Here is a 21,269-nt window from a genome sequence, read left to right as displayed (position 1 = left end):
GACACGCTCCAAAACACTGACAGGCGTCACCACGCTACAAGCAGTATGGCAGCTCCCATGAGCAGTGTGGGTAAACCCTCAGCTGAGCGTTCACCGTTCAATACTACGAGTTTTCAGAAGAAAACGAGGAGTAAATTAATCTCTATACCTGGCACCAGACCCTCGGTTCAAAATGGGCAACTCCTAGTTTCGACCGGTGTCACGTCGCTCGACTATTTGCTCGGTCAGTCTGCTGTTGATATTTAATGCTAGTGCTAGCTACACAAGCTAACAGTGTTTCATCAGTGTAACGTTAGCTAGAAGCAGTAAGGTTGGTTATAAACTACGAGTGTGAGTAAGTTGTCAAAGGGGAAATAAATGAATTTACACAAGATAGAGAGTTTTGTCAGGTCAGGGAAACCTACTAAAATGTGAAAGATAACGGTAGATTATCATTAGCATAATGGATACAATACAAATATCAGGTATATTTCATGGGAATCTGTACTCATACTATAATTTTACATTGAATTGTCTGGCATTATGTTAGTAATTTGTGTCAGTAGATATCTTTCTCCTGAAGCTCCTGCCAGAAATGTAAAATCTTGAACTCTGTCTGATTTAAGCCATCAGGGACCATATCCATAAGCTTTTATATCCTTGAATAATCTCAGTGCATTTTAATTCACCAGCTTTCACAATGGCTTAAAACAAGACGGGCAAAAAAATCTACCTAACAACTCACTTCTTCATAACATGAGTTGTATGATTTATTATATGATACAGCAAAGGGTGTGTATCCTAACATGCCTCTTGTGCCTCCTGTGTTATGAGCACAGGGGTCAATTGATCTAGCTGAGCAGTTTCAAACTGAAGTGTGACTATAAGGACTTTGTGTAAATGCAGTAATGTGCTGTCAGTGTGGTATCTGCAAGTATTTATTGAGGGATATCATTTTTAGTGGTCCCTAAGCCATTCAAATGTAAAGATCTAATATTATTAAAGAGGGGTATAAATTGGAAATCTTTAAAGTCAGGTAAAACACGATTATCCCAGTCCTCATCTTTGTGTTATTTATGGCCATATTTTAAGGTAATAAACAGGAGTTTCAGTTAGTGTTTTACACGCTGTATTTCTTGCACATTCAGGTAGTTATCAGCCCAGAGATGCTCATTAGCCAATTAATGTTAACATTGTGTCATACCATGTCTCTCCTTTATTTGTCTGCTCCATCTCATTTTCACTGTCACATAATTGTGTTGTAACTAAGCAACATTTGCAGTTGTGGCATGTCATGTTGTTGTTATCTCCCAGCCCACATTTATTAAAACCTTTCAGATCTCATATTTCATGCCATATATTGTGCACTGGCACACAGGGCAATGGACAAACAGAATCTAGAAACATTGCTAGATAAATTATATAAACAAAAACGAGAGATAACGTTTAGTGTTAATTGAAATTGATGAAGAATTCACAATTATCAATGACTGGTCTGACATGCTTTCAACTCACCACTGATCGCTGATTTAATGAAACGTAGACATGTTTATGAAAACGTCTCTCCAGATATCCACTTCTTGTTATTTGTGTGTATTCATGACATGTAACAGTAGAAAAAAACACGTGTGTACATAATAAAATGTTTAAATGCTTAATTCCGTTTAGCAGCTTTAGTTTCAGGGTCCTGCTGTTGAGCTCATTTGTAATGGCTCAGTTGGACACCTGAATAGAACAGAGCCATCATTAGTGTTAGTAACATCTGTGATTTTCCTACCATGAAAGGTCAAAGTGCCTGCTGCAGAAAAGCCTATTTTTTTTTTAATAAAAATGAGACTGGGAAGGAGAGTAAAGGAAGCAGCATTTGATCGACTTAGTATTGATTCAAAGTAAGACAATGTCTGTAAGTGACTGATATTATTGTTTTTTGTCTCTACAAACAGGTGGTGGGTTGGCAGTCGGAACAGTACTTCTCATAGGTGAGACTCTCACTTGTAATAAACAAACAACAGAAACACCAAGCAAACAAAAAGGTCACATTAAATAGAACAAATACTTCCTTTCTGTGATTAATCCCCTGTTGAAACTGGCTGTTTGAGCATTACATAAGACAGTGCAATATCAATTATCTCAGTTTTCCCAGTTATTGGTTAGACTTTGGTGTTACATTCATTAATGAAGTATGGGGTCCCCTGTGAATATCGACTGTTTTTCATGTAGTAAGTACAAATCTGCACTAAAAATGTCTGAAAAGATTTTCCTTTTGGAAATATCATTAACAAATAATACACATTATTTCGCACAGTGTACAGTTGACATTTGACTCTTTCAGTTAGCCTTTTTTTTCTTTTCAGGCTTTAAAATTAAGTTAGTGTTTAGTTTAGTTTAGTGTTTTTTGTTTTTTTTGCTTGATGCCACTTCCTGTAATTTGCTCTGAGAGGAGCCATGGAAGAAAAAAGTTACAAGTAAAAAAATATGATTACAATTACTCTGACAGACACTGTGATTATCACATGACTCATGATTTCAGTTCAAAGAAAAATAAAAACAATGCTGATGTGATTTTTGCAGTGGTCTATACCAAACAAGCATGTTCCCCTATGGCTGGAGGATATTATTTGCAGGCAGAGGGATCTCTGTAGCAACACAGTGCTAATTTATAATGAATGTTGTGTCACATTTTAACTTTATAAAAACCGTCTTAGTAATATTTCGAGTCATTTATAGCCCTACTTACAACAGTCATTGTCTTGGCTGACGTCAGTGCATTTGTGTTCAGAAAGATACAAATATTATAAAGTACAATATACAGCCGAGAACATGCAAGCATTCTAGCCCTCAACCTTTTGGAAACTCTCACAACCACAACACCATATAGATTTTAAACACAGACACTGCATTAACCTATGGCTGAACTGTAGCTTCAGCATACGATCCATATATTCATGTATAGCAAAAAATCCAATGTATCAAAAATATAATTCAATAGCACTTTTTAGCTGTTAATACAGTCTGTGTGTTCTTGGGCTCTTTGTGGTTAGCGTGTCACTGTTGAGCAGAATGGCAAATAGACCAGTGACCTGAAGGTCTCTAGTTAGAATCCCAGGTGTTCACACTTCCACTATGATCCATAATGAATATTCTCGTCTGCAGATGTGTTATCAAAGTTTTTCGGGAGTACATTCAAAGCATGTGTTTTTTCCTGGGGACATAAATGTCTTCCACTGTATCATTATTGTTATTATCAGTCATCATAGGCGAGGCTATATGCAGCGGTAGACAGTGAGGTTAAGGTAGTCTTGTTTCCCCTTGAAGCTGTAATTTGTGTGTAGCAAAGGCCTATACCAACTGATGATATTGCTTTGCCCTTTAATTCACCCCCCCAATCGATGCAGGAGTCAGTGATTATACACTAATGCGTTCTTCCCTTCCATTTTGTGAATCAATGTACGGTTGGTTTCATCTGGTAATGAGAGACACAGTAAAGGTGAAATGCGTGTGTGAGCTCTCTTGTGTTTGTCTGTGAAAGCGCTGTGTGTGTGTGTGTGTGTGTGTGTGTGTGTGTGTGGGTGTGCGTGTACACTGCGCTGTCTGTTTTGTTGTGTGGGTGGGTGGGTGGGTTGGACGGGGGGCAGTTTGGAGCGTGTGTTTGTTTGTGTTTGTTTCAGGCAGTCGTCTCCTACAGTCTGCCCCTTTAGCCGTGATGGCCTGTTTGTGAGACACAGACATAAAATTATCAGACTGGTCGTTGTCTGCCTTTGAAGTGTCTTGAGCTGTCCATCCTGATTTGTCAACCAGAGGGGGGATCAGCCCAGTATGGCTGCTGTCTGAAGATCTCTCATCTCCTGTGTTTTTGTAAGATAAGCAACGAAGCTTTGCAGCTCTTATTATGTTGACCATGTATAGATTCATTCCATTAGTTAGTTTAGTTTTTATTAGTTTTACAATTAGTTTTTCCCTTTAATGTACCATAACAATTACTGCTAAATTAGGCCTAATTGTTTGACAAGTTTAAATATTTTAAAGCTTTGCAGAACACTTTGAATAAGAATTGTCTCCTTTTTGAACATAGTCTAAATGCTTACACAGAAGACACAATTAAATTAGTTTTTTTTTATAATTATTACTATGACAAACAAAGCATGCCTTACATATGCTTCAGTAAAACTGTAGGAGATACAATAATAATATATAACAGCATGCATTCAAAAGAACGCTGAACTCACTTAATCCCAATAACACTTTAATAGATGTAGGTTCTGTTAGATTTATGTAATATAAATCGTTATCATGACATGAGACTATAGAGATTTTTTCGATACTGTCACATCACAATATGCCATAAGTGTTGTCTTTTCCAGGTTTTAAAGGCTGCAGTACACAGTAAAGTGATGTCATTTTCTACACTTTTTAAATTGTTCTACTTGTCTTAATATTTGCCTTTACCCACTTAGTCATTATATCCCTATTGCTGATGACTATTTATCATAAATCTCATGGTGTTCATGTTTTGTGGAAGCACCAATACACAGTCCTACAATATTGTCACAACAGTATTAATGTTGTGAGTAATGTATTAGGTCAAAAATATTGTGATTTGTCACTTAATCCTAGCATTTATTACATGCTTTTGAGGACATTTCAAAATCTGTAGGTATGGTAGGTGTTTATTGTGTATCGTGATACAGCCTAAAAATATTGTGATATTATTTTATGGCCATTCTACCCAGCCCCAATTAGTTTGCAGGACAATAAGTTCAGTTCAGACAAGATGTTCTTTTTGTGACAAGGTGATGCTGTGAAAAAAACCCAACATATTATTACATGTTATTTTAACAGATATTGTGATTTTGATATCATTCAAGATCAGTATTAATGGGGGTGCCCATTCACTCAATAAAGCAAAGCCCCCCCTAAAAAAAACTACAGATTACAGTTTTTGCTGCATGTCAGTACCTGACAGTGCTGTTGCATTTACAGTGAATTGGGTATTGCACAGTGATTTCAATAATATTTTAATGAATTAAAACCTGAACAGAACAAAAAGACAATGAGACAAATGTAGTCAATAAAACAACAGGTGAGGCCAAGTCATCTGTCCACAAATGGCAGGTTAAGTTATTGGAAATCTGCATTTTTTAATGTGCCATGGTCAACAATCTTAAAAAACTGTTTTGTCCTTCCATTGGTGTTAATGTTATTTCTTATTGTTATGGATATAACCATCACTGTGACTTTTTATTTCTTTCTACATATTTTATTTGTGGTATGCTTATTGTATGTACTTCAGCCTCCTGGCCACTAATTGTCTATATAAAGAGGCGTGACATTTCACTATGATTGACCCCATCTTTGAGTCATGGCCTGAGGAAGACCCATGTGAGTCGAAACTGCTTGTGTTTTTACTTTGGTGCAAGTGTGCCTGAAGTAAGCCTGTGCTCTTCCTTTTTCCAAGACATAACATCATGCTTCAATTTGAAGCTTAACAATAGAGATATGTCAGACATGTACAGTGTATGCTCTTGATTTGAATAATATAACCCACCTTTTGTAGCAGAATTTTCAATGTTGAGTCAGTTATTTTAGCACTCAACTCTTCCGTAAGAGTCTGTATATCATGTACCTGCCGTGTAGCCGAAATTAGTTTAGGCTTCTTGGAATAAATAATGGTACTTCATAGACCAAAGATTCATACAAGGGGGAAAACACTCTGACCTAGATATTTTGTCTCCTCCCCCTGCAGCTTTAGCAGATATGATTCAGGACTCTTGCACTCCCACTCCCCTGTTCGAAGGCAAATGAAGCAGAGGCATTTCTCTTTTTACCAAACCTTAGTCAGAATAAGCAAAAAAAGAAAAAGAAAAAAAAAATCATCCCATGACTGTCCAGAGTGACTGATCTACCTCAAAGATATGACCGTCCCCCACCCCCTGTTGCTCGTATACCCCGCCACCTCCTACTCCCTCCCTTACCCCCCGCCTCAACAGCCTAATGACTCCTGGAGGTTCCATTTGTAAGGCTCCCATAGAAACACAGCCACAATAGGCCCCATCTTGAGAGGGCCCATCTGGGAGTCTTTGTGGGGCCTGCTGAAAGCCACAAAGGCCTGCTGACCTAGAAACCCATCAATAAGAGAACAGGGAGCCCCACCGACAACAAATTGAAGAGCCATGGAATTTCCTGGGCCATCCTGAGTCCGTAGGTGAGGACGTGGACCGGGAACGTGGGAGGGGGGAGAATTCTCCGGATGTTTGAGGATGACACGTCAGGATGTCATTCCCAAGCTGTCAGCTGTATGCCCATTACCTTTAACTGTCACCACTGCCTTTGTCCTTGTGCCAACTGTTTGTCATTGTGTTGAGAGGCCTATGAAATCTTTACAAAATGATGATAGTGACAGGAAGCAGCAGTGGCATGCTGGGTAGAGTTATGCGCTCTGCTCAGGGGGGTTTCATGGTGATGATGCAGGCTTTTTTGTGGGTTTTGGGTGTGGAATGGCCGGGTGGCCACTTTGTGTGCACCGAGAAAGGCCACCTTTGGGAAACTATGTAATTCTTCTCTAAATGAGTGTACCCTCTCTCAGTGTGTTTAAAAGTCTCTGTCAGAACTTGCCTTTTAACCTACTTTTATGATAATAAACACACCTGATGTGACACAACAAACCTAACGATGAAGGATGCCACTGCAATCAGAATTCACACAAAAGGCACAGAGATTCAAATGAACCAGATGTCAGGGAGCATTTTGAGAACAGGCACTATCTTATCCTACTTCTGCCTCCCCCTGTCAGTTGTCCTGACAGCTGGGTACCTTTGAGTTCACAGGGAGGGGTCAGGTGAGTGCTTAAGACAGGTGTCTCACTCTCACCTCCACTAGTGGTTGGGGACATGATAGGTGAAAGTGGACAGGAATACTGTAAAGATCTTAACAAGAGAACTGAGGATGTCATCTCCCCTTAGATAGCCAGATCCCATGGCAGTACCTATGTGCCTGTGCCATGACGATTGCCACTTCATCTGTTCCCTACTAAAAGTAGCCCGAATGAGGTCTTTACATCAATTACAGTCAGTGACTATGATGTGGTTGTGAACTCCAGGGTCTTTGGTGTGTGAATGAATGATCAGAATGAGACAAGGTGCAGTGATGGACCTGAGGTTGATTTATTTGTCATAGGGAAGGTGTTGTACCTTTATTTATCACTATATCCTTAAGCCTCACAGTCAAGTATGACATTGATTGACATTTTCTTCAAAGTGTTTGTTTATTTGAGTTTTCCACTCACACAAATCCTGATTGTTGTTGTCATTTGTTTCCTTTTCAGAGGAGGACAGATATGATAGCTACTCTCGTATGATCTTAAAGTACTTCCTGGCAGAGGGAGTTGTGTGTCGACATGAACTTTTCGTGGCGGCGGCTCAAGATAACCCAGATGACATCTTACAGGTATGAGAGGAGGTGTAGTCTATTCTCCTTTGGACCTTTGGAAGGAAATGTGTTGTTCTGCAAGTTATTACATGTTTTAAAGCTACAAGTCTTGACAAACTGCCTGCGAAGGAGCTAAGATGTCCTCAATATGTCGGCTAACACATCATCCCTGTACATCTGCTGTAAACATGTAAACAACATTTTTGTAAAACTTTTGCTTGTTAAGTTATCAGAGAATGTTGGTATTCTGCATGTTTTGTCAGAGTATACAGTATTCAGCCTGGTTCAAGCTGGTCAAGCTATGATTTAGCAGGTATTGTAGGCGCACAGCTTTCCCCAAGATGTGTCAGGGTCAGCAGGGGTCCCTGAGAGGTCGAGGGTGGCATGGTTGTGGCATTGTTGAAATGTTTCCCGATGCATCACTTTGTGAAGCGGACTGCAGTCCCAGAAGCTGACTGCCACCCATCATACAGGAGGAGGGCCTCTCTCCCACTGATTGATAGTGGGAGGGGTCACAGCCTCACCCTCTCTTTACATATCAAAGGCTTATTAAGAGAGGGTGACTCCCATTGGGGATATATCACATCATTTAGTGTTTTCACAGCTACATTCACAGTATGCTAATCTTCAGATGCTATGCTTGTACTTTATGCATTACATTAACATGCATAAAGGAAACCAGCTTATTTGGAGAAATTGAGTTAAAGCAGGAAATTGGAAAATGTGTTCACATGTGCTGCAGTAACTCGGGATAACTCCGCTAATCAATCAGGTTTACCACCCGCCCTATTGTGTTTTTGAGCAAAGGCTAGCAAGCTTTGTTTGTTTTTGTCCATTTTTGTTTCCTTTTTTTTCACTTGCTGCACAGTAAAAGAAGAGGCTGTCTTTACAAAAGTCTACTGTTCACATGCAGATATAATTGTGTTTGATGAAAGGATACACTGCTTATCTGGGTTTTTCACATTTTTTTAGCACAGCTGAAGAAACCAGGTTTGCATTTTGTTTACATGACAAAAAAAATCATGTTGGAAATGATGAGTCCATACAGAACCTGTAAGTGCAGACGGTCATAAATCCAGCAACAGAACTAATTGCAGATTCACGCATCCTCCACCTTCCTAACATCCATCAAGCTGCTGAGCACAGTCGCAATCAACATATTCTAATTTATTATAATCATTGTATCATTCTGTGCAGGAACTCCCGGCTCCCATCTTGGACGATGTTGCTATCCCCAAGCCAGTGGAGCAGCCCAGGCTCTCTGTTGAACCTCAGGACAGCTTGGATGCCATGAAGATTGCCTGGCGCTATCAGAATCTTCCAAAAGTACAGGTAATCACATTAGAGTTAATACTCTATGTTGCTGTAATGATTTCTGCATATTTGGACTAGAAATATTTGTGATCATGTCATTTTATTAAAAGTCCAACATGTGTCTCCGCTAATGATGGTATGAGAAAGAACAGCATTGGTCTCTCTGGTCTTAGTGGTTTGGCAATTGTCTCCACATCTAAATCCATGAGCTTCTAAACTCCTTTGTGGAGTGAATGAGGCCTCAGCCTCTCCTTTCAGAGCTGGACCAGATTACTCACACTTAGCTGGCAATAGGTAGGCTTTTCACTGGTCCCCAACTCTCATATACACACATACACACACGCCTGCACCCCTGCTTAGCCTGGGAAACAAGAGTACTTTGCAGTCTGTGCATTGACATGTCTGCTCGCTCAACCCTGTGACCCAGACCTGCGCCTCTGTCTTCCCCCAAATCCCTGCCTTTCCCCCTGCTAGGGTCGGCAGCCCTACACTCTTTCTTCCGCTTTGAGAGGTGACCCTCCCCTTCTACTTCTCTGCAGTCTCCCCCCTTCTGTCTATAATCCATATCGCTATGTGGATTAACAGCACACAGTGTGTCCCTGGGGATCCTCTCCCTCTTTCTCTCTCCCTGGAAACTTCTTTATATCTGTGTCCTTTCCTCACCTCTCCCCCTTCCCCTGTAAAATCGTCTTTACAAACCACTAGTAAGCCCCAGCAGAGGATTTGCATCCGAAATTCTCCCCCAGAGTCAACGCTTGCTTTCCCCTTACACACACCTCTCCTGGCATGGCCCACTGTGTCGCTCTCCCGATGAAGACATCAGATCAAAGGTGAGGCCATCAAGGCGGGGATGGAACGCTAAGCGGGTTGCCTAGCTCACAAAGAGAAGATGAGCCCCTGACCCCCCCACTGCCCCGCTGACCCCCTCGTCCCGCCAGGAGAGGGACACACCGGGGGCCCTAATCCAGATTAGGAGTAGATTAAGGGCCCCTCCAACAATGGAATCCCCGGTTTCACTGAGAGAGAAGAGCTAAAACTCTCTCTTTCAGCTGCAGGAAAACATCCGCCTTCCCCTGCGTCCCTGACACGTTTGCTTTCACAGCCAGAAGTGGACATTTATGTGAAGAAATGATTAAGAGTGCAATGGTAGTGGTTATTTAACTTCTCTGCCTTAGGAATGTTGAGGAATGACCCATAAACAATGCAATTGCATTACCATAGTATTGTGAAGCACACTCATTTAACCTGTTAGACAGTCAAACAAGATTGTGTTTCTCTATGAATAATTTAATTCTTCTGAAATGAGTTAAACACTGTCATAAGAAGTTTCAAGCCAGCTACTAGGATGATTGAAAATACATGTAAATATTCTGTCATTAAAAGTCTTGAGTGTTTCCTTATGCCATAACATGCGTTTGACTTTTTGACCCCCTAAGAGTGCCCTGGCGTCCTCATCCCGGTTCGGCCACTACTATGACGTCTCTAAGACGATGGAGCCGGAAATTCGCCAGGCAGCCAAGTGCCACCGCTTCTACCTTCCAGAACAGCCCACCCAGTCATCATCCACACACAGGTAAAAGGACAAGACATCATCCACAGAACGCACAGAGACCAATGAGACACCATCTGCAGAACACAGGCACACAAACCCGACGTCATCCACAAAACACAGTTACACAAATAAGACATCATCCACAGAACACAGGTAAGCCGACATGGCGTGTTTCACAGAATGCAGGTAGGGCAGCTGCGCAGACAGTCAGATGACGAAGAGTCATTTGCCTGAGACACTCATTTAGGAGAATTTGTGATCAACTGAGGATTTTCAGTTATTCAATCAATTAATTTTTTCTCAATTTATTGATTTTCACTTTAAAATAATATATAAAAAATATCCATCTCAGAAGAAACGAGAGCACATGTGTACATATTATAAACTATGATATTAAACAGAAAAAACAGGAAGTCTTCACATTATAGAAGCTGGAAGGTGAGACCATCAAGACGGGCGAGTGACGTTTTTGCTTAAAAGATTAAAACAATTATTAGAATTGTAGGTGATTAATTATATTTTTGTCTATTAGCGAATCAATCAATTCATTGTTTCAAATAATAAACTGAAATGTATTTTCTCCAACTGCAGAAAACAAACAATACCCTTTCTTAGTTAAGTATAAATGGTTGAATTGAATTGTTGAAAAATATAAAGTGATATGAATTATTACAACTGAAAGCTAAAGCATCCACTTTTTTTTTTTTTTTTTTGGAATTAGATGTCAGATTGAATGAAGATGTGTTGTTAATTTTTACCCTTTTGACAGCTGATACAAATCAGGTTCACCCTCTTTTCTGAGTAGCTTGCTGTTGGCCTAAGACATTCAGCCTCTTGGAAAGGTTGTGTATGTCTATTCAAATAAGGGTCTTGTTTGCTCAGCGTCTGTTTGATTTCTCCTGCGTTGAGTGTACTTAGGGTTCAGAGGTCATGCAGGCTCTTTACTCAGAGAGTGCTGCTGAACACACAAGGGCACACGAAGGCACACTCGCACACACTGGGTAAATACAGCAATCTGGAGCACAGAGGATGTGGAGGAGGCTTTATAGAATCCCTCATCCTTTTATTTCAGCAAACAGAGTCTGTTTAACGGAGTGCCCATGCAAAAACATTAAATGCTGCAGAGATTCAGTTTAAAGTATACATTTTTATAACCACATTGTACAAAATATCAATTCAGAACTTGATGCTTTCTAAATTGGCACAAATAGAATTATTAAACATCTTCTCCGGTGATGTCTGCTTCGCCGTGCAGCAGTCTAGGGAGTAAGAGTGACATGGCAGTACTGTTGTTGGCGTCTGAATGGGTTATAGACCTCACAGACGTTTTGACAGCAGGAAACTACACCTGCACCTCACCATTGTGTCCCCCGGCCCCGCCCCAATACTGACACACATACATGAACGCACGTACACACACACACTCAGCACATTACACACGCACATGCACCACACAAACTCCTTAGCAGGCTACTCCCCCTTGCACGTGTCCACAGCCCCATGTTGATACCCTAGCTGTTAAATTGCTCCGTTTCACTTGAAGGCATAATTGGCACAAATTGCTCTCTAGGTGATACAGATCCTGTTGTTTAAGACCAAGCATCCCCCTTCCTCTCCTCCTTTCTTCCCCTCACTGAAAGAGGAACACTGACATAAAGAAGCTTCCCCGTGTATGATCCTAATTAGCCGACGCACTAGCCCCTGTAGCTAAGCACCTAGACCTTTTCGGTACCTGAATGAGGGGTGCTCAGTAGGGGTAGCTAAAACACAATGGCGTCCCACACAATGGCTGCCAACCAGAGGCAACCTCCCGCTCAACTGCATGTCAAACCATCCCAGCCCCCTACCTCAGTGCAGGGGCATGGGCAGAGAGGCCAAGGAGGGTAGGTGTCCCTCTTTCACCAAACCAGCTCTATCATTAGCCCCAGCGGGGTCAGGAGGCACCATTGTTGGGCTGAATAACTGAAATAGAGTACATGGATATACTTGGTGCAAGTGTAATCAACACAAGTGTGTATTACTGTTCTTTATGCAGGGCTATTGGCGTGTGACCAATCTATGTGTATCAGCTTTTGTAGCCTGCAGGTCGAATTGACAACTGACGTAGCTGCCCACTGTGACTCACTACAGAGTGGTCATTACAATGGTGGAGGGTTCTTAAGTGGGGGGGACCTGTGTAAAAAGATGGGGTTAACATTCCCAATGGCCATCCTATAGGCACATGGTGGGCTCAGCAGTGATCCATCCCTTGACTGATACTAAATGTTGCTCTGATGGTACGGTATACCCTTTGTCACTGGTGCACATCTTACCCCTGATTAAACACCAAAATGCTGCTCCCAGTTAATTTTAAATATCAGACCATTAATCCCCCCTCCTCCTTCTCTCTTATCATCTTTGTTGTGTGTATGTTTGTGATATGCACATCTCATCTGTCGGTCTGTCCGTCTGTCTCTGCACAATCAGATCCTCGGGGAGCTGACAGAGAACCAGTCATGTTGTAATTTAATCAACCAAATAAATTAATTGGATCTCTTGATATGGATCATCTGTCTGCTTCAGTGGTTCCAGAAAAGCACAGTCAGGAGGAACATGCTGCAGTCATAGAGGATTAAGCTACTGCCCTGATAGGCTTGGCCCAGTATATTCAGAATGGTTTTCACTTACAGTTTACATATCCTGAGTTTTTTTTGTTTGTTTGTTTCTATGTGACTTGATGCTGCAAAAGGAATTGCCCTGCAGGGATAAATAAAGTTGTTTGAATGATTGATTGATTGATTGATTGATAACCTTTCTGTGTCCACTCTCTCCTCTGTCCTGTGCTCTTTTCAGTTCGAAGCTTGAGTCCTACTCTGCGTTGCTGAAGTCGCTTCAAGAGGTCATACACAGGGAGGGCTTTGATGTAGCAGCCCCCATGGTAAGAAGTCATTGGCGGCTTTGATTTTGTTTCTTTAAACCTGAATTTTAAGTTTCCTTAGCTACATTATTGTTTAACGAATTTCAGCAAACCCATACATCCTTTCTTCAAACATGCTGTGACTATGTATATGAAAAATAGTCCACCTCGGACCTCGTGTTAAGCTTTATGTTCACTTCAGTCCATTCAATTAGAGCGATTTATAAGAAAAAGCACCCATCAGTCATATTTGATCTCATATATAAATTACCATAATACATTTCACATCCTTTAATCAGCTTCTTTCTCAGTGTTTCTTTATTTGTTTGTTGTTTTGGCTCTTACTCTCATTGACAAATGAAATGCAGGAAGGCATGCAGCGTGCTGCCACTAGCAGTGATGCAACACAGAAGGCAGGTGTGCATTTTTTTACTACATTCACTGAATGTCATTAAAGGTGAACTCTGGTGACTGTCTGGTGCTCATGTGTTCTGTCTTCTGTTTGTCACTCATAACTATGAGCCCAGTTAAGCTATTAAGCATTTAAATTATATGTAATAAACATAAGGGTAGCATCTATCAAAAAGAGATACTAGGTCTGCATCTGTGACCACTACCTCTTCTGTCACATTCTGACCACCACTTCCCTCGAGTTTGTTTACCTCCCTCTCACTTGCCCTGGTTGGCCTCACCTGTGTGTCCCATCTGTGTGTGTCTTACCTTTGACGTACATCGTTTTAATAAACGTCAATTGTCTGCAAAATGCCAGAAACATCCATGGCCCCGTCTGTATTCCATGGGGCTAAGTGTGATCCTGTTAACACTGTGATGTGCCTGTATATATGTACGTATATACAGTATCAGTTTGTGTGTGTGTGTGTGTGTGTGTGCGCGCACTCGCGTTTTTGTTTGTGTGTGCACGTGCACCTTATTCACCTACATTCAATGACCCCTCTGCTCGTCACCTGGAGCCACCTCTCCCCCTCTTGTCACTCACACACAGGATTTACCTCCAGTACCCCCCACCCTCCCTCCCTGAGCGCTGTCACTCACACGCCAGATTAACTGCTGACATCATTAAAGCAGTGTGGCCGCCTGACATGCTGTTGGCACAGTCCAGGAATGCAGACCGGCACAGAGCGACATGGGCTCTGGCACAAGAATGCCCAGTATGGGTGATAGTGTGTGCATTTTTATGTTTATTTGTAAATCTGTCTTCATGGGCTGGTAATGAGATGCAGATTTCATATAAACTGTTATGTAAATAACAGATTAGAACAAGGATTAATCTCCCTGAGCATATTGTTCGGGATCTTTTGAGATGAGAGGGACGGGGGCGGCAGCAGGACTGTGAGTCTCCACAGAGGCTGGCTGGTGATTAGGTTGTGGTCCCAGGCTGGCTGTAGCCTATATGGCTGGCCTCTGGTCTTTGGCTGGACTCTACTGGCACTGTTCCCTGTTTTTTCTATAGGCTAAACTATAGGAGTTAAGTTTGGCCTCTCCTCCTGATGCCACAGCAACAGTCTTGTTACTGCAGTTCCCTCCTGCTGGGCTGCAGACATAGAAATAGATTTCTAATTCTGTGGCCCCCCCTAAGACCTATGTAAGCAAAGCCTGCTAAACAAAGAAAGGGCATATCTAATAATGACAAAGGCACACACACACACAAACACAGCACTAATACTGAAGGGATAAAGTTGCAACATTGGTGTTAAATGGTAGAGGATGAATGTAGAGTCCAGTGTGAGAGTCCTCATTTGGGGAAACTATGAGCCAACTGTGAAAAACTCCCAGAAACAATGGGGTTTATTTTTCTTAGATGCCTGTGATTCTGATCCAGATCCAAACGAAGCTTAGGTCATACTGTTGGGAGAGGAAACGATGGGGAGAGGGGCGGAGGAGATAATAGAGGGGGAGGGATAAAAGGAGAGGAGAGGTTGTGGGGAGGGAAAAAAGGAAAAAGTGAGCAGATTTTAGGCCAGAGCTTTGTTAATCACTCTTGGCTCTCACCTCGGTAATCAGGAGCCATCCTGAAGAAACCCCAAATAAAAGGCAATTGTACCAAAGGTTAAAAACCTCTCACAGTTTGGACAGGCCCCTCCATTCTCTGTGTCGCAGTGATATATATCCTACTACTGTTTGGCCACTTTTTCCTCCGTCTTCATGAGAGTGGGTTACTGTTGATCTCTTGTGGGGTGGAGGGGGTTTCAAGGGAAGGCACTCCACCCTTACCCAGGCCCCCTTGGCTGCAGAGCATCGCTGTTGTGCCAAGAATGTGCTGGGGTTTCTGGGTGGCGGCCATATTGGAAGCCTGTCTGACAGGTCCATTGTGCGTGTGTCAGATGGCCTCTGTGATTGGGCAGTTGTGTCCAGTCACGTTTGGGCACTGTGTTCCGATCGTCTGTGCTGGTGAGCAGACTGTCCAGTCGCTCTCTCAGAGAGTTTGGGAATATTACCCAAAACAGCACCTTTCCAAAATGACCTTAAAGCAGCAATCTGTTAATCTTTGGATGCACTTAAATCAAACTGTGATACCACATAATTGCATATTCAAGAATTGCATATATACATGTACACTTGTCATACATATTTGATAATCCTTCCTCTTGCTTGTTCTTTCTTGTAGTCAAAGTCACGTAACATCCTGCGAATTGGGCTTCACTCTCTCGGCTCAGCTCTGTGGGGTGATGACCTATGTTGCCACGACAAACCTAGAAACAGCCGCGCCCTCACTACCTTCCTCTATGGACTGCGTGCTTTGCTAAGGTCATCGCTGTCCGTCGCAGTAGTTACTGTGCCTTCACATCTCATCCAGGTAAGGCGATGTTTGTCACAGGAGAGCAACACGAGCATCAGCCTACGTTCACAATACGACTTACATGATTACCTGACCTGACTTACAACCAAATGTATCAATTTTTAATGCTTGGTTTAATTCGTTGAGAACAATTGTTTTCTTATTGTGCTCTTGTGTGGTGCTGCAAGAACACCATATTTCCAATCATAACTGCTTCATTCTCCTCTTAACCTCTTCGTCTCTGCTTGTCTGTTGTGTCCTTAACCGCATGTTATACAACCAACAGTGATAGATAACATGCAAGGCTTGACTGGAATTTCAAGATAATGGACAGGATTTTTGTGTGCGTGGGTATATGTTTGGCCCATGTAGTTTTGCTCTGTCTTGTTCATTAATAAGGTACAAACAAACTTTGAAGTCTTTTGTAGGCCTCCTCTTGACCCAGTGGTTCAGTGTCACCCTGGTGTGACTCAGGCCTGCGAGGGGCCTCTTCCTCCACGCATCGGTCCCCCCAGCAGACCTAGTCGAGTGCACACTTCATTCAAAAGCCCTCTAAATCTATGTTTGTTTGTTTTGGCTTTTAATTACTTGAAGCTGTCCATAGTGAGAGTGTGTTTGTATATGCATTTTTTTCTTTCATATATCTTGCTTTGTACTTGTGTGTGTCCCTGGCTGTGTTTTGAGGTTTGTATGTGTATATGTGAGTGTGTTTTTTTTTTTTGTTGAGGGGGGGTGTATAAGTCCGCGTGCATGTGTCTGTGTACAGTCTGGCCTCTCAGTGTGAACGTGGAGTCATCTGCTGAGGCATATGGCAAACCACAGCCCTCCCCCAGACAGTCGACCATAGGAGCACATTCGCAAGAAAAGCCATCTGAGACATTCTGCCAAAGTGTATTTAATCTCATCTTCCCTATTAAAGACTCTTCAACTCTCTACTTTCTATTAGTCCTCGTTCACATGAGCACAGAAGCTGTATTATCTGTGATCCTTTACACAAAGATGTAGGTCGATGGTTAACTTTCAGAACAGCTGTGTTGTCACAACATGCTCTGGCTCCAAGCCTATATGCTCAGTGCTCAGCGGCCTTGGCCTAGTCAAAAAAGGTAGAGTGGCTAACTAGCAGATGTCAGCTGTGGTGGGAGCGGTCCCCCTGTCCCTCTCTGGCCTGGCCTCCAAACCCTTAATCTGTCCCCTCCCCCTTCTCCACCCTGGGGAGTGAAGTGAATGAGCGGGGGGAAGAAGAGGAGAGGGAGGGAAATTTTGGACTGAATCAGGTGTTTGGTGACTAAGCCAACATGGAGGTAATGAGAGGCTGTTAAGATGTGCATCAATGAAATGACCTTATGGTTAGTTTAGTCACTTGATGTTGTTGTCAAAAGAAGCGATCAGCTGAGATCACCAAGGTGTGCAGGTCTGTTCATTTTAAGAGTTGACATGTTAGCAGAACTTCTTTGCTGCCAGCACCTGTGCTTAGATAATTAGCTTGGTTAACACAGTGTGGCCTTCGGAAGACCGTCTAGACTAGTAGCACTGGGCTAGCTGGCCAAGACCACACTGGACTCTCTATCCATTATTGAGCAGCTTGGGAAGTTGAGCAACTCACTGAAAGCCTCCTCACAGAGGCCCAGTGCCACAGTCCATCTGAAACATTAATTAGGCTTGTCCTAGCTTGGTTCTCCTCCATCATACTATCTCCTGTTACCATGCACACCCCCACAAGTAAACACACACAAACACAAAATACACAGTCCTCTCTAAAATGCACTCATATACACCTCACCTGTTGTTCAGACTAAGTGGAGTCCTGACCTATGCAAATATTAAGACTTGGGGTCTGGACTGCAGAATTGTTTAGAACTGTGGTGGAGCTATAAACTCCCACTACAGGTTCTTTTTATTAACCACACCAGCCCCCTACGGAAAAATAATATCCAACTGACAGTGTGCTTACTTTCATCCATTTGAATTCAGGGCTGCATCTCTCAATTATTTACATTTGCATATTTACATTATTATTTAATCTACTAATTATTTATTTATTGATCAATCAGTCGTTTATTCTACTAAATATCATAAAGCTTTGAAAAGCGTTCTAGAGCCAAAAGTGATTTAAAGCTGACTGGCAGTGTCCAGCCAGGTATACTTTATAATTTATCATCACATCTAACAAAGAAATGCAGCAAATCATCTCATTTGTAAAGTAAATGTTTGTCATTTTTGCTTGGAAAAAAGACTGGAATGTTTAATTAACCATGATTTATGTATTTGAATACAAATAACCTAAATGAAATCACATTTTTTGATTTCAATTTTTGCTTTAAGTTGCTGAAAACCACGCTGACTTCATCAGTTTTTCCATCTCAATATATCTTTTAGTATTTTAAATTTTAAAAAAACACTTTTTTGATATGACACGTTTTTTTAATGCCATGTAATGCCGTGTGTGTGTGTGTGTGAAATTATGAACCCTAACTTTATTCATATTTATAGGCATGAGCACTTACTTTAATTATTTAGAGTCGCTCCACTTACCTCAAATTTTTAAGGTGTGGAGCTAACTCAGAATTAGTTCTTGTTCTCGATATCCACTGTGTTTTAAGGAGTTGAGGGCAGGTGCAGTGTGAGTGGTAATGAGCCCTTTACTGAGCTGCCTCTGTCCATGTACTTGTCTTCAGTGGTCATTTCTTATCATGATAATGTATTTTTTAAAATGTTTTTTATGCAAACATTAGTATTGACCTTTAACCCTACGAGACAAATCCCTGGCTCCTGAATATTTTGGGGTAGACTCTCACTCTGCACACACAGTGATGCACATTTTCAAACAAGCAAACACATGTGCAGCACTGTAGGGCCCTGCAGCTAAACAAAACCAATCAAGCCAATCGACTGTGACTAAAGTGAGCTTCACCAGTAACTGGGTAGTCAAGGTAAAATTCTGCAGGGTAATATGAACACTGGCCTCTCCCTATGAGCTGTCGTTCACTGATAGTCAGGTGATGCTCAGGGTATTCAGGGGATTTACACTGATGGAATCAGAGCTAATTGAGGCAGCACAGACTTTGGTTGCACTTAAAGTGACTTTTCTTTGAGCCCCTTATTAATTATAAATACAATTTCGGGAAAAAAAAAAAAGATGTACAGTGGCGGTGAGCATCTCCCTGCTCACCTCCTTAAACTGAAGGAGCTGTGGAGCATGTGGATGCTGGACTGATGTAATGCAGCCCTTCTGCCACCTTACTAAGCAGCTCTGTGTGGACACTTTGAATTCCTCTGACTTTGAAACTTCTGAGTCTTTGCCTAGGAGCCTCATCTTCGTTTTTTTTAAGCATGCACAGGACAATCACAATGGCCTCGGCAAAACAAGCACAGATAAAGTTTTAGCTCACCCTGTCCCTCACACTGACACTATTGGCTATACTGTACCATTAGTGTTTTTAATAATTTGTTATAGCCAAACTCTTACACCGACTTTAATTGCTGCATTAGAGTGACCTCAGATACCCTGTAAGTGCTAGTGGCCCTGACTTGTGGGATATGCATACTTTAAAAGTAGGACAAAAATGAAAAGGAAGAAGAAAGAGTGGGGAAAAGACATGAAGGCATGAAAACTGCATTAGGCGGTGGCAGCCAACACAGAGAGAAGGATGTGAATGATTCACGAGGCAAACGGATTAATAATGCAGGACTCCCTCTTTCCCTCCATCCCAGTGTCCCTCTTTCTCCCCCCGTCCACTCCCTTTACCCTCTGCCTCCCCACCCTCTTGTATATTTCTCCCTCATTCTTTTCTTTCTACTGTATTCGCCCCTGATTTGTCCTCGTTGTTGTCAAGTCACTGACCTAACCAGTAGGGGGAGCTCTCCCCATCAAGCCTCTGCTGCCGTCTCCCACTTCCCCTCTGTCCTCCCCTGCTGTGTGCAGGTTTCAGAGTGTGCACCAACTGTGAGACTTTAAAAAAAAAATGTTGATGATGAAATAAAATAATTTCAGCGTGTTGCCCCTGACATCTCCCCAGTACCCTCTTTGGTAGATGTATGCCTGATGTAAGGTGTATGTCCACTCACCTGCCCCGACATCACCTGTAACCCCCGTCAGTGCTCTTTTGCCTCTATACCTCATCACCCTCACCTAAGCCATGGGCAGAAATGACCTGGCCGCGGGAAATGATGACCTAATTTAATTGCAACACTGATGGCCCGTCAGGAGGCTTTTAATTACCTGCTCATGTTTCTCTCCCTCTCCCTCTCTCTCCCTCTCTCTCTCTCACTCACTCACTCACTCACTCTCTCGGTCCTACAGGACAGAGCTCTAATGGGCAGCATAACCAGGCTATGTGACAATGCCATAGCCCTGGAATCATTCAAAGGCTCTGAGAGAGAGACCAACCCACTCTACAAAGATTACCATGGTAAGAACACACACACTCGCTTATCTTTCTGTCTCTTTCCTGACAAACACACACACATACACGCAGGCAGTGCATTAAGGCTGGGGCTGGGCTGTGGATGGAGGCAGGGCAGCCCCCTTGCAGGCCAGGCTGTCAGTGCACGTTAGTGTGCTGCTGCTCAATCAGACGTGCTCCTCAGTAGACAGGCCGGGGGGGATTCAGCTGCCACGCTGTACCCCTCACTCCCTCGCACCCTCACCCCCTCCATCCCCGCCTCCCCCACCCTCCAGCAGAGCCTCTCTCCCTCTCCCTCTCGCCTCGCCCCCTCTCCATCCCTAGTCCCATACCCCTGAGGCTCTGGAGCAGAGCAGACCAACACTGGGGAATCGATATTCTCACCATCACTCTCTCCTCCCCTCTGCCTCCATCTCTCTATCCCTCGGTCAATGTCTCCATGGCCAGCATGCTCTGCTAATAAATGGAGGGCAAGGCTTTCAGTAGGGGAAGAGGACAACGGTAAGGGACGGTCGGAGAGACGAAGAAAGAGGAGGAGGAGGAGGAGGAGGAGGGCGGGGGTTGCAACATAGTTTGTCTCTGCTCCTCCAGTCCTCGCATCACTTTTCCTCTACGGTTTTACCTCTCCCTCTTTCTGCTGTTTGCTTCCTTCTTTTCTATCACTCTATCACACTCTTCACGCATAAAGGTCAGTTTAAGCGAGTGGGGTATTTTTAGCCATGCCTCTCGAATTCTCCCACTCACTCTTGCGCTTTTCCTCTCATTTCTCCCTTCCCTCCCCCACCTCAGCTTAGACAGCCATGGTTGTGACAGATGAAGGGATGAAAAGTAAAAACATTCAATGGCATATTTTGGTTTCATCCAACAGCATGTTTTATTTAGATAACACGCTGCACAGTGATC

At 42.6% G+C, this 21,269-nt stretch overlaps 1 protein-coding gene across 2 annotated transcripts in view; it reads left to right on the top strand.

Moving 5' to 3' along the window:
* The first annotated feature begins 6 nt into the window (after positions 1-6).
* Positions 7-21,269, top strand: part of elp4 (elongator acetyltransferase complex subunit 4) — a 55,025-nt gene continuing 33,762 nt past the window's right edge. Inside the window, exons 1-9 of one of the 2 annotated variants that reach the window (XM_037095979.1) lie at positions 7-223; positions 1,923-1,958; positions 7,301-7,422; positions 8,602-8,736; positions 10,155-10,291; positions 13,103-13,187; positions 13,535-13,579; positions 15,793-15,981; positions 20,264-20,372. In XM_037095979.1, the coding sequence (XP_036951874.1) occupies positions 46-223; positions 1,923-1,958; positions 7,301-7,422; positions 8,602-8,736; positions 10,155-10,291; positions 13,103-13,187; positions 13,535-13,579; positions 15,793-15,981; positions 20,264-20,372 (1,036 nt within the window). In that variant the 5' untranslated portion in view covers positions 7-45. The remainder of the gene's footprint in view (positions 224-1,922; positions 1,959-7,300; positions 7,423-8,601; positions 8,737-10,154; positions 10,292-13,102; positions 13,188-13,534; positions 13,580-15,792; positions 15,982-20,263; positions 20,373-21,269) is intronic. The other variant, XM_037095980.1, reaches the window with a different exon arrangement.

Source organism: Acanthopagrus latus, chromosome 4 (genome assembly GCF_904848185.1).
Source record: "Acanthopagrus latus isolate v.2019 chromosome 4, fAcaLat1.1, whole genome shotgun sequence".
Taxonomy (NCBI): Eukaryota; Metazoa; Chordata; class Actinopteri; order Spariformes; family Sparidae; genus Acanthopagrus; species Acanthopagrus latus.
This window is presented reverse-complemented; position numbering and strand designations above follow the sequence as displayed.